General features: G+C 36.0%; 1 protein-coding gene across 1 annotated transcript; it reads left to right on the forward strand.

Annotated features, from left to right (window-relative positions):
* The first annotated feature begins 7,184 nt into the window (after positions 1-7,184).
* On the forward strand, positions 7,185-7,778 carry LOC127137219 (uncharacterized). Its single transcript, XM_051063700.1, has one exon. The coding sequence runs from the start codon at positions 7,185-7,187 to the stop codon at positions 7,776-7,778; it is 594 nt and encodes a 197-aa protein (XP_050919657.1).
* The last annotated feature ends 8,326 nt before the right edge of the window (positions 7,779-16,104 follow it).

Raw genomic sequence — 16,104 nt, forward strand, 5'->3', positions numbered from 1 at the left:
AAAACAGCAGATTTAACATATGGATAATAGCTGAATGTTCAAAGGCATGCATAAAATCAGGGGGAGGATATCCATCAAAGTACGCGTTTGTGTCACGGTTTTCCATCATAAAAAAGGGGGAGTATGTGAGGGCAAATATGCCCAGTCCTTATTTTAATGATGTCAAACCTCTCTAGTCACCCACAACGTGTCTTTGGATAATATCATCATAGCATAGAAATCATTCATCCTTTAACATGTTCAAAATATAGGTTCCGTGTGTCCAAGCATATAGGAGCATATCTTATATGTGAAACATGCACTTAATCATAGTAAATATCCCAGGTTCATAGGAGATCAGTTTAAATTGGTCATAATAGGTTGCAAAATGCATTTTTGGAAGTTTAAGCTATGTGAGTCGACTCATGACTCGGAGCAAAACCTTCGGGTCCGAACAGGTCGACTCATTCCTGGAAAACCTGAATGAGTCGACTCATCCACTCCTTACATCGACTCATTTCCCACTTTCATTTGAACCATATTGCCACGGGTCCGAACAGGTCGAGTTATAGGTCGACTCAACCTTGAAATAAACTCTGTTTGAGTCGACTCATCCCCTGTTTGAGTCGACTCATCGCCTGTTTTACTTAATTTTCTGCTGTGTAACTTTGTAAACTATTTCTGTTATGTTAGTTATTTGTCCATGCATCATATAAATATTCAAATGTCTCTTCTTCAGCAAATTAACAAGAAAAGTGAAAGATATACACCAAAATGCTCATCATCTTCATTCTTCATTGCATTTCTCAATAATCACACATAATAATCTTTGTTGAGCATTGTGCATTGTAGCTGTGATAACATTCAAATAAGATTGGATTATCTTAGTTTGGGTTGAGACTTTGTGTGGGTTTTTTTTGAATAAAACCCTTGAGGTTTTGTCCTCCAAGAATTGGGGTTTTTTGCATTAACCTTTGCTTCGCAGATTCAGCCGAGTGAAAAGTTTGAAGAACGGAAGGTTCAATCAAACAAGTAGCGGTAAATGAAGGATTATTAAGAAAGCTGAGGGTTCAAGTGACTCACGTTCGAAATCAGCCGAGCTGAAGTTTTGGAGAACGTGGCATTCTTGCAATAAGGTAGCGGTAACCGGAGGTTTGTTTGAAGCGCTTAAAGAACTTGGTTCAACTCGAATCAAGGGGAGAGAATAGAATAGGATGTGTAATAACTCTAGGGGTTGATTGGTGGTGATCATTTATTCTCTTGTATTGACTTTGCAACGTGTTAATAAAAACATCTCAATTCTAGATTTAGAATTGAGGGAAGATGTACCCTAAGCGAGGATGATAAGGGAATTGTCTCAACAAATTCGGTCTTGTTCTCTCTATCTCTTAACTCTTTAAATTCTGCATTAATTACGTTTTGTATGAAATTAATCGTAAAATCAATATCACTTGATTGGTGTGCATAACATCTGTTCGATAAATTGTTGCAATCACTTTGATTGTAACTAAGTAAAATTCTGCACATTGAATTTGAGTGAAATTAAAACTTGGTGTGAAGTGCACACCAAGTGTTCGATAAAATTAATCTCACACAAACTTAGTAATATTTTCCTTGATCTCTTATTGTGTTAAGCATTATTAGAGGTAACGATATCAAGGATCATAATGGTTAATCGATTGATTTAGACAGGGGTTGATATTCTCTATCTTAAGTAATTCCATTCGGTTTCACGTATATCCGATCTTTCCATTAACGGATCGTTTAGACGATTACTATTTAGGGTGCTTCCACAATTGTTGAAAACATTTTAAAAAGCGCTAAAGTTTAAAACTGATCTAGTCAACCCCCCTTCTAGATCGGTACTATCGTCTAACAATAGTCTCTAGTCCAATAAAAAAAACTTTCCCTCAAGACTGAGCTTTCTTAGGTTTCTCACACTTATGAACCCAGTCTCCATAATTAAAGCAAGTCAGATTATTGCTTCTACGATCAACAACTCAGTGACATGGCTTCCCACATTTGAAGCAATTCACAGTTATGCTCTTGCACTCAGGAATATGATGTCCAATCCCACAACATCTGAAATATCTCACAGAAGTAGGAGTCCTCCCCGCCCCCCCACTTCGCTCTTTCCCACCCGCAACCTTCTTCTTCTCTTTGTCAACTGGAGCACTATACGGTTTTCCACGACACTAATTCTTCCCTTTATTCTCACTAAGACTCTTATAGTGAGCATATCGGGCCCTTCTATCCTCATCATAAATTATGCACTTATTCACCGACACAAAAAATCGGAGGACCTTCTAATACCCAATACCTTGCTTGATCTCGGGACGCAACCCACTCTCAAACTTGATGCACTTTAATCCCTCCACATTCTCACTTTAATCCCTTAGAATCCGTAGAGAGTGAGAAATCAAGTTTTAAGACCGCGAGGCAGGTAAAGACGTCCTTGGGAGAGATTGCTTAAGTGTTCATGCTTTGCGTCCTTGAGAGAGGAAGTGATATAATAATTACATATCTGCATGTTATGTGCGAGTTTCCTGAAGTGTTCCCATATGACATTAGTGATTTTCCATCGGAGCGTGAGGTGGAGTTGCTATAGGCTCAGTACCTGATACTAGTCCTGTGTCGATGGCTCCTTGTAGGATGTCTGCTTCAGAGCTGCGTGAGCTGAAGAAACATTTAGAGGATATGCTTCAGGAGAAGTTTGTTCGATCGAGTGTTTCACCGTGGGAAGCGATGGTGCTATTAATTAAGAAAAAAGATGGTAGCACAAGGTTGTGTGTTGACTATCGATGTAACATCCCAAATTCGATTAATTGATTTAATTGAATTATTTATATATTTAATAGGTTATTAGGTGTTTTAATTAAAATAAATTTTTGTGATTATATGTATTATTGGGGTGTAATAGTATTGGTAGGGTGTGGTGAGAATATGTGTGTTTGGTAGAATAATTAACAATAACTAGAAATTAGAATAGTTAGTATTTGTAATTAAAATTAGAAATAAAAATAAGAATTGGTGGCTTTATATTAGAAATTAATTAATAATTAAAATTAAAAGCAAAATAGGAGTAGTAGAGAAAAAAAGGGCAATGAGGAGATTTGGGAGAATAACTTGGGGGTAGTAAGGGAAATACCTAAATAGGAGAATTAAATTTTATTTATAAATAGAGGAGTGTGAGAATTTGTAGAGTACGTATAAAACAAGAGTTGGATAAAAAAGTGAGAAGAATAAGTCCAGGGCTTGAAGAGGGAGGAAGAGCTTGATAATAAATATGAGTTTTGCAAGGAATCTAAGGTAAGGGGTAGAAAAGACTTTCACTATGGGTGTATTGCATGATAAGATAGAGAAAAGGGGTTCTTGCTTTGATTAGGTTTGTGAAATTCTGTTTTGGATGTGTTGTTATTGTGTTAAAATCCGAAATTGGTGATTAATAATGTTGATTATTCAATGGTTATGACTGAATTTATTATGTAAATCATTATTAGATTGGGGTGATGCATGGATGATAAGAGATGAATATCATGTGTTAAAATTGAGTGTTTCTGGAAAAAAACACCACTGACAATCGATTGCACGCGTGTAATTTTTGAAAACTAAATAGCACGGAAATTGATTTCCAGTCGAAATTAATCGATTATATTGCTTCTAAATGTGATTTTTGAGAGAAACATAATGTAAATGATATTGATAACAATCGATTGTTGTAGGCCAATTTTTAAAAAATATGTTTTGAACTATGTTGCATTGCATGACGATTTTGGCCATAACTTTAGTTTTGTACGTCCAAATGACGTGTCGTTTGATGCGTTGGAGAGCTAACACGTAGAGCTACCTCATGGTAGTGCTTGATGAGATAATTGATATATAGTCATATGTTCATTATAGGAATGTACATTATGATATGTATGATTAATTTCGTGAATCATTGTGTTTACTTAATGATGAGTTGATGTTATTATGAGTTAATGATCAGTCACCATTTGTGTTGTAATTATAATCATGTTAAAAGATGAAAGCAGGAAAGTTAGGTACATTTTGCATACAGTCTAAGTGGTTTTTACACCGTCTTCTACCATTAGCATCATTTAATCTTTTCACTATGTTTCATCAGTTTATTTCGAGTTTTCAACATTTAATGCTTTGGTTGTCTATTTTTATTTTCTCCAGATCCAAGCAGAAGACCCAACTGACTCAGTGCAAGAAACTCGAGAATTTCAGCGTTCAAGGAAAGAAGTTACGAAGTTTCAGGAAGCCTGACACGACCACTCGGGTCACCTGACACGGGCCGTGTCAGACTGAAGGCCTAAACAAGCTGCAAGGAAAAGGAAGACAGGGGCCTGACATAGCCACCCGTGTCAACTGACACAGGCTATGTCAACCCACCTGAGAGGAAGCTGAATATGAAGGCCAAGGAAGGGGCCTGGCACGACTGCCCGTGTCAGCAAGGCGTTTCCCAGGTTTTGGGTTTTTAGCCGGGCTTGAGCAGCAAGGGCATTCTGGGGTTTTTTGACCAATGCTAAGGGATTTTCACTATTTTAGAAGAGTTTATATGAGAGGAGACAGATACTTTGGAGCGAGGAGAAAACAGAGCATGGAGAATTGTCAAACGATCGAGAATTACAGAGATCAAGGAATTTGGAGAGTGGAAATTTTTCATGAACGAAAGCAATTGAAGATCCAAGTCATCAAATTACTTGTAATGTCTAATTTTTATCTTGAATCTGTTTTGAACAATATGATGAGCTAAACCCCCCAATGCAAGGGGGGTGTCCCTAATTTATATTTGTAATGACTTTGAGTTTACAATTGCATTGACAATATTGTTTTTCATAATTACGGTAATCTTTTGATGTGTTTAATGCTTTCTCTTTTGGACCAATTGAGATTGTTGTATGATTATCAATTAGGCTAGACCTCCATTGATGGGGTTTTCATAAGATTACTCTACAGTAGATATCACCTAGGACTAGGGATACTCTGTATGAACTAGAGGATTCTTTATATAATAAGGCTTAATTTCACCCGTAATTTTCTATGGACATAGAGATTATGGTTGAATGATTAAAGGTTTTCTCACCAAGGACTTGGGAGAAAATACCCTTGAGAACTGGTAGTAGTAAATTAATATTTGTTGATGCAATAGTGACTCAGAGTTGTTACAGGGATAAATTATACACCTTCCCTGGCATGTTCCTTTTTCCTTGAAACCCTTATTTTTGCAGTGTTTATTTTATTTGCCCTTATTTTTATAAGTTTGAATTTGAAAATCCCAACACTAGTTTTTGTTTAATTGAACAATGACTTGAAGTCGATATTAATGCATAGTCCTTGAGATCGACATTCAGGGAATTTCTCCTTTATTACTATAAAAGGCGAAATAATACACTTGCTATTTTTTCGATCAAGGTTTTGGCGTCGTTGTCGGAGACTGCCAAAATATAGAGTTTAATTTTTAGTTTAATTAAATTTTTGTTGCTATGCAATAAAATTATTTTTCTGTCATTTATATAATTCCATTCACCAATCTATCTAATATATTTATGCGAGGAAAGCCCTCAGCTGAATTTTTATTTGATGCAGAAATCGAGAGAACCTTTCACTAGAGACTCAAAAATGCTAGATAGAATTCCAAAGAAGAAGTTCCCTTGGTTCACTCAGATTCAGAAACAAAAACTATGGCGGAAGTTCCTTCAATTCCACCTCCACCTCCGGAAAGACTCCTTGGTGATTATGGAGGTGCAAATGCACCGAGTGGTAGATTAACAATTGTCGACTAACCAGTGAATGTGACTAATTTTCAACTGCATCCTAGCATAATCAATCAACTTGAAAGAAAACTTTTCACCGAAAAGGTAAATGAAGATGCAAACAAGCACTTGCAGAGATTCCTGACCATGAGTACTACTTTGAAAATTGATGGTCATACTGATGAAGCAAAGAAGTTAAGAATGTTCCCGTTCACTTTAGCTGATGAGACGGAAGAGTGGTTCTACTCTCTCCCAGCTGGAAATATTACATCATGGGAAGAGATGGAAACTGCTTTCTTAAATGAGTATTTTCCAGCATCGGTATTTCTGAGAAAAAGGTATGAAATCTTAAACTTCAAATAGAAGGAGGGTGAGTCTTTGGGAGATGCCTACAAAAGATTCAAAAGGGCCCTGGTAGCTTGCCTAACTCATAATATGGATCAAACTGAACAGATGCAGATGTTTATTAATGGGATCAAAATAAAGACAAAACAGTTGATTGATACAGTAGCTGATGGCTCAAAAAATTTCTCAACAGCCACCGATATTAAAAAGACCATTAAAGCGATAACTGCAAATGAGAATCTGGAATTGTATGATAGGTGTACGAGAAAACTTGAGGGAGTTATTGATCTAAAGCTAGAAAATAATAAAATCCGGTTGGAAGATACAATAGCTGCTAAAGTGGAAAATAAGTTGAAAGCTATGAATATAGGTACTCAACAGGTAGCTCAAGTTCAACCTGCTCAGACCATCACTTGTGAAATTTATAATGGACCTCACCACATAGTATATTGCTTTGCAACCCCTCAATAAATTGAAGAGATAAATTTTTTGAAGTAGAATAATTCCTACTCCAACACGTACAATCCAGGTTGGAAGAATCATCTAAAATTCTATTGGAAAGATCAGGGAGGGAATGTTCCACAACAGGGTCAAGGTCAATATCAAACTCAATATCAACAATAACAACAACATTAAGCTCCAAAGAAAGCATACTGAGAGATTACCATTGAAAAAAAGGACACTCACAATATGCAATTCTAAGAAGATACAAGAAATAATCACAAGAACATGACCGCTTCCATAAAAATCTTGAAGTTTAGACGGGTTAGATAGCACAACAAATAACAAGTTCTCAAACACCAGGTTCCCTCCCAAGTGAAACAATACAAAATCTGAGAAATTATGAGAATGTTAATGTTGTCACAACAAGAAGTCAGAAATTTTTTAAATATAAAGAAGAGATGGCAACAAAGGATGACCATGTCATGGAGGTAGTTCTGGAAGTGAGGGAAAATAAGAAAGAAGAAGAAGAAGTTATACCACCAGTAAAACTAATTGAAGAGAAAAAAAGAGGCTAAACCTGTGAGTAAGTTACCCTACCCTTAGAGAGTGACAAAGAAGGATTCAAGAGAGAAAAACTTTGAGAAATTCGTCACAATGTTCAAAAAGATAGAGAGTAATAAGCCTTTCTTTGAAGCACTTGAGCAAATGTCCATGTACAAAAAATTCAGGAAAGAGGTAATCGCTGAAAAGAGACTAATAGGAGATGGGTCAATAGCCATGAATGAAAAATGTAGTGCAATATCACCAGGTAGGAAAATCCCAAACAAGCAGAATGATCTTGGAGCGGTCACAATCCCATGCACTATCAAAGATAAAACTTTCAAGAAGGTACTAATTGATTCCAGAGCTAGTGTGAGTCTGATGCCATTGTCAATCTACCAAAGGCTTGGTATCAGAAATGTCAGTGATACAAGGAAAAATCTGCAGTTTGCAGATCACTCCATAAAGAATGCATATGGGATAGCAGAAGACGTACTAGTGACAATAGAGAAATTTAGTTTTCCTGTTGATTTTGTGATCATAGATATACCTGAGGATGAAGAGACACCTATCATTCTTGGTCAACCATTCATGCGGACAAGTAGGTGCAATTTCGACATAGACCATGGTACACTAGCTTTAAAAGTTTATGATGAAGAGATAACATTGAATGTTCTTAAAAACAGGAAGCTAGAGGTGGAAAAATAATATCACTATCAAGTAGGCATGATTAGGACAGATGTGAAAGGCCAAAGTGACATGCCAACATAAAAAAAAGTCTCAAGAAGGCCGTCTCAACTAGTCTCACTCCCATTAGTAACCCCGAGTGGAAAGACTCCTATTTCCATTCCAAAAGCCATGAGAAAGAAGAGAGAGCGAAAACAAGGTAAGGATATGGAGGTTGGAAAGGACTTGTGACACAAAGGAATCCATACCTATGAAAAAGACAGCTTCTTAATTTTGGAAAATAAGTGCAACAAGGTGTGGAAGCTGAAGTATCCCCCATAACAGGGTTAATGAGGCGTCAAGCTAATGACGATAAAGGAGCGCTGCTTGGGAGGCAACCCAAGGAAAGTATTCGTAATTTTTATTTTTAGTTTCAATTTTATATTAATTTCTGAGTTTTGTTTGCTTTAAGTGGTTTATTTTCTGATTATTTACTTTCATCTAGTAACATGATAATTGTAGCTTTAGTGGTTGTGCTAAAAATATCCAAACTGAAGGCATGTGTGTCCTCTATGCATGTTAACTCACCAAAATAATTTCTATACCTCTAGATGATCTGATTGGTTTAATTGAGTTGGACTGAAAGTTGAGCAGGTTTACCACAACTGATTGAGAAGTCACATCGAGCAAGAGGTACTGTGGAGGTTGTCATCTCTACCCAACATGGTGAGAGCAGAAAAAGCCAAACACAATGTACATCATAAGAGAGCATTCAAGTATATCTTTATCATTCAAAACTTGCGTACATTATTTTCTGGTTTGGTTGCATGATTACACACATGGAGGCACGTTTTGTTTCTACCCTTGAGCCTTTCTAGCCATCCTTTTTATTATTATTCATTGTTAACCCCATTTGGGTCGTTACCCATTTGTTTATTTTCAAAAACCACATAATATTAACCCATGGCCCAAACACTCCCCCACCTTGTTCAGAATATTTATGTGAGTCATCATATCCATGTTCATTCTAAGTTTGGGGTTGCTGTTTGGATAACAACCTTTAAGTTTGGGGTAGCTGTGCAACGTTAGTACAAATGAGGGAACATGATGATTGAAAAAAAAAGAGAAAAAAAAAGATGAAAATTTGAAAAATCAAATTGAAATGAATAATAGAAAAATAATCATCAGGGCACTTGAAAGAAGGAGAAGTCAGCGGATATTGAAAATAAAGACAAATCCAAAAGTTGAATCCTCGATAACAGTTAACCCATCTGAATGAGCATAGTGGAGATAACGATCTTATTGACTCTGAACCTTAGCCCATTTTTCCAAACTTATTCCACCTTAACCCTAGCCCCGTTACAACCATAAAGACCTCAAATAGTATGTGTGTCGTGCACCTTGATTCAAAAGAGAATTTATTCAAGCCTATGGTATGGTACTGTGTACTATGAATTTTAAGTGTAAAACACATTAATACCCATGATATTTGGCAAGAGTGTGAATTGAGCTGATAGGTGAGGCAGTTCTTTCAAGTGAAGGTGTGGTCAATCAATCGACCTCGGTAATCCAGCAAAAACCAAAGGTATCAATAAATGAGGATCATGAAAGATCTTAGTGGTATGGTGGCATGTGAAAAGTGCCCTTTCATTTGGGAGTGACACGAGTTCTTTATATTTAAAGCTGCTTGAGGACAAGCAACAAGCTAACTTTGGGGTTGTGATCCGTCACCATTTGTGTTGTAATTATAATCATGTTAACAGGTGAAAGAAGACAAGTTAGGTACATTTTGCATACAATTTAAGCGGTTTTTACTTCCTCTTCTACCGTTAGCATCATTTAATCTTTTCACTATGTTTCATCAGTTTATTTCGAGTTTTCTGCATTTTATGCTTTGGTTGTCTGTTTTTATTCTCTCCAGGTTCTGGTAGAAGACCTAACTGACTAAGTGCAAGAAAGTCGATAATTCCGGCGTTCGAGGAAAGAAGTTATGAAGTTTCAGGAAGCCTGACACGACCACCCGTGTTAGGTTGAAGGCCTAAAAAAGCTGCAAGGAGAAGAAAGACAGGGGCCTGGCATAACCACCTGTGTCAGCCCACCTGAGAGGAAGCTAAAGATGAATGCCATCGCATGGGCCTGACACAGTCGCCCGTGTTAACTGACACAACCGTGTCAACCCAGGCGCTAATTTACCAGTTTTTGGGCTTTTAGCTGGGCTTGAGCAGCAAAGGCGTTCTGGGGTTTTTCGGCCAATGCTAAGGGATTTTCACTATTTTAGAAGAGTTTCTATGAGAGGAGGAGGATACTTTGGAGCAAGGAGAAAATAAAGCATGGAGAATTGTCAGACAATTGAATATTATAGAGATCAAGGAATTTGGAGAGCGGAAGATTTTCATGAGCGGAAGCAATTGAAGATCCAAGTCATCCAATTACTTGTAATGTCTAATTTTTATCTTGAATCTGTTTTGAACAATATGAGGAGCTAAACCCCCAAATGCTAGGGGGTGTCCCTAATTTATATCTGTAATGACTTTGAATTTACGATTGCATTAACAATATTGTTTTTCATAATTATGGTAATCTTTTGGTGTGTTTAATGCTTTATCTTTCGGACCAATTGAGATTGTTGTGAGATTATCAATCAGGTTGGACCTCCATTGATGAGGTTTTCATAAGATTACTCTGTAGTAGATATCACCTAGGACTAGGGATGCCCTGTATGAACTAGAGGATTCTTGATATAATAAATTTCACCGGTGATTTTCTATGGACATAGAGATTAGGGTTAAATGATTAAAGGTTTTCTCAATAAGGACTTCAGAGAAAATACCCTTGAGAACTGGTAGTCGTAAATTGATATTTGCTGATGCAATAGTGACTCAGAGTTGTTATAGGGACAAATGATACACCTTTCCTGACATGTTCCTTTTTCCTTGAAACCCTTATTTTTATAGTGTTTATTTTATTTGCCCTTATTTTTATAAGTTTGAATTAAAAAACCCCAACACTAGTTTTTGTTTAATTGAACAATGATTTGAACTCGATATTAACATGCAGTCCTTGAGATCGACATTCGTGGAATTTCCCCTTTATTACTACAAAAGGTGAAATAGTACACTTGCTCTTTTTCTGATCAGTTAACATGATTTAATGTTGGGTGAATATGCATTTGATGAGGTGCTACTATTTGGTGTTGTTTTTAATTTCCGTAACATTGATTAATTGTTGCGTATTGAGAATGATGTTGTACACATTGGTGATAAATGCATGGTGATAATTTTGGTGATGTTGAATGTTGTTGTAAATCATGCATCATGGTATATGAGCTTTAGTCCAATTTTGGTGTGCTTTGATCCTATTGTGGGGATTCAAGAGCGAGTAGTTGGTTCCAGATGGGAATCAGTGAAGCGTTACTTATGGTGATAATAGCGAATTGGTGTGCTCTGGTCCTATGGTGGGGATTCAAGAGGGAGATAGACTTTCATTGTCCATAATGGTACCACATGGATAAGTGTCACGTCGTTTCGTGAGTTGAATTTCATATGTATATGTTCATGTTATTATGAAAGGGTGTGAGGCTATGGTGTTGTTTATTGTGTGTTCTCTACCTTAACATTCTTTACATTGTTCATTTTGAATGTTTTTCTCACCCCTTTTGCTTCATGTTGTCCATCATGGATATCTTGCAAATACTCATGAGTGATCATTGTTGCTATGCATGGAAGGTGGCTTATTGGAGCTACTATTTGTTTTGTTATTTCTTGCTTTAGCATACATTAGTGGTTTTTAGTGCTCTAATCGTGTAACATCGGGGGACGAGAGTTGTTATCTTTTTGAGTTGATGCAGATTTTGTTGTTTTGGAGTTATCACTTTATTTATGAGGTTTATATGAAGCGTTTTTATGTTGCATAATATTCAAATGTTTTGATGAGTTTTTAATGGGTTGTTGTTGGTGACACCTTAAATTGTCATGTAAACCTTTTCATATAAGTTTCAAGGTTTAGGGTGTTAAAATTAACAAATGAACAAGGTCACTATCAAGAATAAGTATCCATTTCCAAGGATTAATGATCTGATGGATCAGTTGGTCGATGCTTGTGTGTTTAGCAAGATTGATTTGTGTTTGGGTTATCATCAGATTCGTATGAAGTCAGACGATATTACGAAGACTGTGTTCAGAACGAGATATGGTCACTATGGGTATTCAGTGATTCCATTTGGCGTGTCTAATGTGCCAGGGGTGTTCATAGAGTACATGAATAAAATATTCCATTTGTACTTAGATCAGTTTATAGTTGTGTTCATCGACGATATTTTTATATATTCCAAGTCGGATAGAGAGCATGTGGAGCATCTGAGAATTACATTACAAACCTTGAAAGAGAAGAACAAGTATGCAAAGTTGTCTAAGTGTGAGTTCTAGTTGAAAGAAGTGAGTTTCCCTGGTCATGTGATATCTGGTAGGGGTATTACGGTGGATCCCTCAAAGATAGATGAAGTGTTGCAGTGGGAGACTCCGAAGTCTGTTATTGAGATCGGAAGTTTTCTTGGTTTGGGTGGTTACTACAGAATGTTTATCAAAGGCTTTTCGAAGTTGGTATTGCCTTTGACTCAGTTTACTCGAAAGGGTCATGCTTATGTATGAAGCGTTCAATATGAAGAGGGTTTTCCATAACTCAAGAGGAAGTTGACGTTTTCTTCAATTTTGATTTTGCCAAGTACAAGTGAATTGTTGTGTATTGTAATGCTTCGAAGATGGGCCTAGGTGGTATGTTGATGCTGTAGCAGTAAAATCATGACCATCAAGCTATGAATAAACTTGACGTCAATAAAACCAGAGTCGCCACCGCGCTTTTATTGTTTCCAAAGGAAAAGGGAAAAGAATGAACAAAACCCAAAGATAAGAAGTTTTCAAATCAAAACTAATAAAATGCCAGAGATTACAAGTAAGGGGGTTGGTTACACAGAGGGAAGGTGTTAGCACCCAAAGTATCCTAGGTACTCCTAAGGAGCCCTTTTTTATGTGTGTATGTGTTTTTGGCATAATTGATGTTTGACAAAAAAATAGAGTGTGGGGATAAGAAAAGAATTCATTGATTATATTTTTGTGTTTGACAAGACTTTCAGACTTGTGCCTACGTACCAACATAAAAATGAGGGATCAAAACCTCGTAGTTCGTGGTAACAATTTCAAAGTGAGTGAGTTGTTTTTAACAAAAGTTTAATAAGAAAGGCACAAAAGGCCCAAAAGTTTGAATGAAGTTGTTACTTCTTTTTGTCTTTTGAAATTTTAAGTCAATATGATTAAATTTATTTACAAGTTTGATTTAAGAAAAGAGTTTGAAAATTCAATGGCATAAGGCCAAAGTTTCTAATCTTTAAAACAATGTCTAATTTTGATATCACAAGCAAAGAAAGTTTTTTTGAAAAAAAAGGGGGGATAGATTTTGAAATTTAAGAAGTGGGAGAAGCTGAAGAGGCTATCCTAAGCATAAAATTAAGAGTTAAGAGTTGAAAAGATCTGACCAATGAGATGCAATCCAACAGACAAACATGTCATATAGAAAACCCACTTTTCCTTTGGACTTTGAATCAAGCAATAATCAACAAGTAATTAGCAATATCAGATATCATGAAGATCAAGGCATCAAATAAAGATAGCCACATCCAAGCAAGCAAATCCCATAGCTAGTAGTCTTCTTTGTCTTCTCATGCATCAGATGAAATACTCCTTGATCATCTCAGAAGAAACATTAGACACAATATCAAAATAACAATTTGCACCAAGACAATGTAGCAGATGAATTCAAAACCAATCCAAAGGCTTGCATCAGATGAAGGCTTAGTTCACAATAACTTGGTATCAGAATGTTGGCATTGGCCAAGTCCTTTTTGCACAGGGAATCTTGCTTAGTTCTTAGTCTAAAAGTTCAGATCAAGATCAACAGTCCACCAAACATTTTTTAGGGTTTTTGTTGTTTATTAAGTATTTTAAGGTCCTAAGACCTCAAACAAAATCAAAATGCACAAACAAATATATACAACCACAAGATATGGCTCAAATGAGCAAAGTGAAAATGACATAAACATAAACAAGTTAAATAAAATGTAAATGACAATGAATGATAAATGACTAAAATTAAATTTCATAAAGTAAATGACTTGAAAGTAAAGCAACATAAATAAGAGTTACTCAAATGTTAGTCAAGATTAATTGAATGTTAGTAGTGTTTTTCTTTTTATTGATTAAGTCATTTTTTGGAGAACACTCAACTATCCATTCACAAGCATGGATCATTGAACCAAGACATCTTCCATAGGAAGGAAAAAGGCCAAGTTTCCAAATAATACCATGAAGGATGGAATACTTACAATCTCACTTACTAGAATGCTATGCCTTTAGGGTCATATTTAGCTCTATGTTAAGCAATCGTAATTGGACTTATGTATAAGTCACAACTATCTGAGGCCGGGCAATAAAAATTTAGGTGTTAATGCATGTTAGAGATTTGGTATATTGAACCAAACTCCTAAAGCATACCACACACTAAAAGAAAAGATCAAGAGGGATGGACCTATCTCATCCATACTTGTATTAGTTCATCTAACACAAGGTCATTGATGAACTAATTAGCCTTAGGACATTTGAGATTTCATAGGTCAATGAAAGGAATGGGGAAGAATAGGGATGAAGATGAAGGGGGAAGAGAATGAGAGAAACACAAATTGGTCATGGGAGGAATTTTATCAAATTAAAATCATTCATTTATTTTGGGAGATGAAATGTACATTTCATCAATCCCCTAAATCCAATGATTTTAATCCAACAAAAGCCAAATCATCCTTGACCAAGGCCCAAACAAATAGTCAAACATCACAAGACCATAAAAATAGCTTAACATAATTTTTACACAATTAATCAATTAGAAATCAATTTAAAAATGCATTAAAATACAAATTAGTTTGGTCAAAACCTAAAATCTCTTCAAAACACTAAATAAATGGCCAAGAGATTTATCCTAGGACAAACAAGGTCAAAGGACCTTAGACGAAAAATTTCATGATTTTTGAAAAGTCAGAAGTATTTTTAAATAGTTAAAAATATGCACAAAAACATTTAATTCATGAAAAATATCAAAATTAATCCAAAAAATAATTCTAATTCAGAAAATGAAAGAGAAAAATATTTAAAGATTTTTGGTGAAACTCCCATATATTTTGGATTAAAAATGAAATTATTATGAATTAAACAAAATAGAGCAATTAAACATAAATTCATAAATTAAAAGGAAATTCCAAAAAACAAGGGCCATCAGATCTCCCTCATTAATTGAGGTGGCATATCTGATGGCCAGAAGCGCGCATTCCACCAACACTTGAGACAAACATGTGGCAGGGTTGGTAATCACATTGGATGATCAGGATTAGAATGTGGAGGGAAGATCTGATGGATAGGAGCAAGCCACCACACCACCGGAGTTAGGGATCCGATTGTCTTCTTCGGTGGACCTCACCGGACTGGTCCACCACCAACCACCATGAAAATTAAAAACAAGGACACAAATTTAAAGAAAAAATGCTCAGGAGCTCGAATTTGGCCTCAATTTTCTTCAATTCCAAGTATATCAAGAGATACATGGATTTGAATTTTGAATATCATGAACTGAGTTGCTTCGATTTGACCTCAAAGCAACTCAATCTTGTTGCCTACATTGGTAGGACTTCAACAACAAAAAATCATAAAGAATAGTGAAGAATTAAGAGAGAATCGAAGAGAAGAAAATTCTGAAAAATTAACTTCGAAGGAGCTTCAATCTTGCTTGATCTTGATCCCAATTGTGCTTGGCTTCAGAAGCTTGTAAGAGGTGATTAAGATCGAAGAGAGGCTTGGACTCTTGGAGTTTCAATCTCAAAACAGAATGAGATTTGAAGATCGATTTTCAAATGAAAACCTTCAAGATTATCCTTTAATGGTGAGGGTTTAGATTGCAGGATAAAAGCTTGGGCATGAGGTCCTCAATTCTGAGCCATGAGGGTTGTATTTATAGCAAATGTGATTCATTTCCACACACTTTCAAAATTTTCCAAATTTAGCAATTTGCATTGCATGCTTACATGGGCGTGTGATAGGCCCATCAAGTGATGTATTCAGGTCCAAAATTGCTTGTGTATCATGCTGAAATCATGTCATGTGGCCATGCATTTGATTTTGAAATGTGAAGGTGAAATCCATCCAATTGATCCTTTGAAAAGAACCCATGTGCAAGTCCTCCATTTCTTAGCCAGATGAGATGAGCTTAGACTTTTTGGAAATGTGATATCAAGGGGAACAACTTTCATGTTTAACACTTTTCCATTTGAAGCTTG

The sequence above is a fragment of the Lathyrus oleraceus genome, chromosome 4 (genome assembly GCF_024323335.1).
Source record: "Lathyrus oleraceus cultivar Zhongwan6 chromosome 4, CAAS_Psat_ZW6_1.0, whole genome shotgun sequence".
NCBI classification, from domain to species: Eukaryota; Viridiplantae; Streptophyta; class Magnoliopsida; order Fabales; family Fabaceae; genus Lathyrus; species Lathyrus oleraceus.

Coding starts and splice junctions, on each gene's coding strand:
- LOC127137219 (XM_051063700.1), top strand. CDS start 7,185: ATGTTCAAAAAGATAGAGAGTAATAAGCCTTTCTTTGAAGCACTTGAG.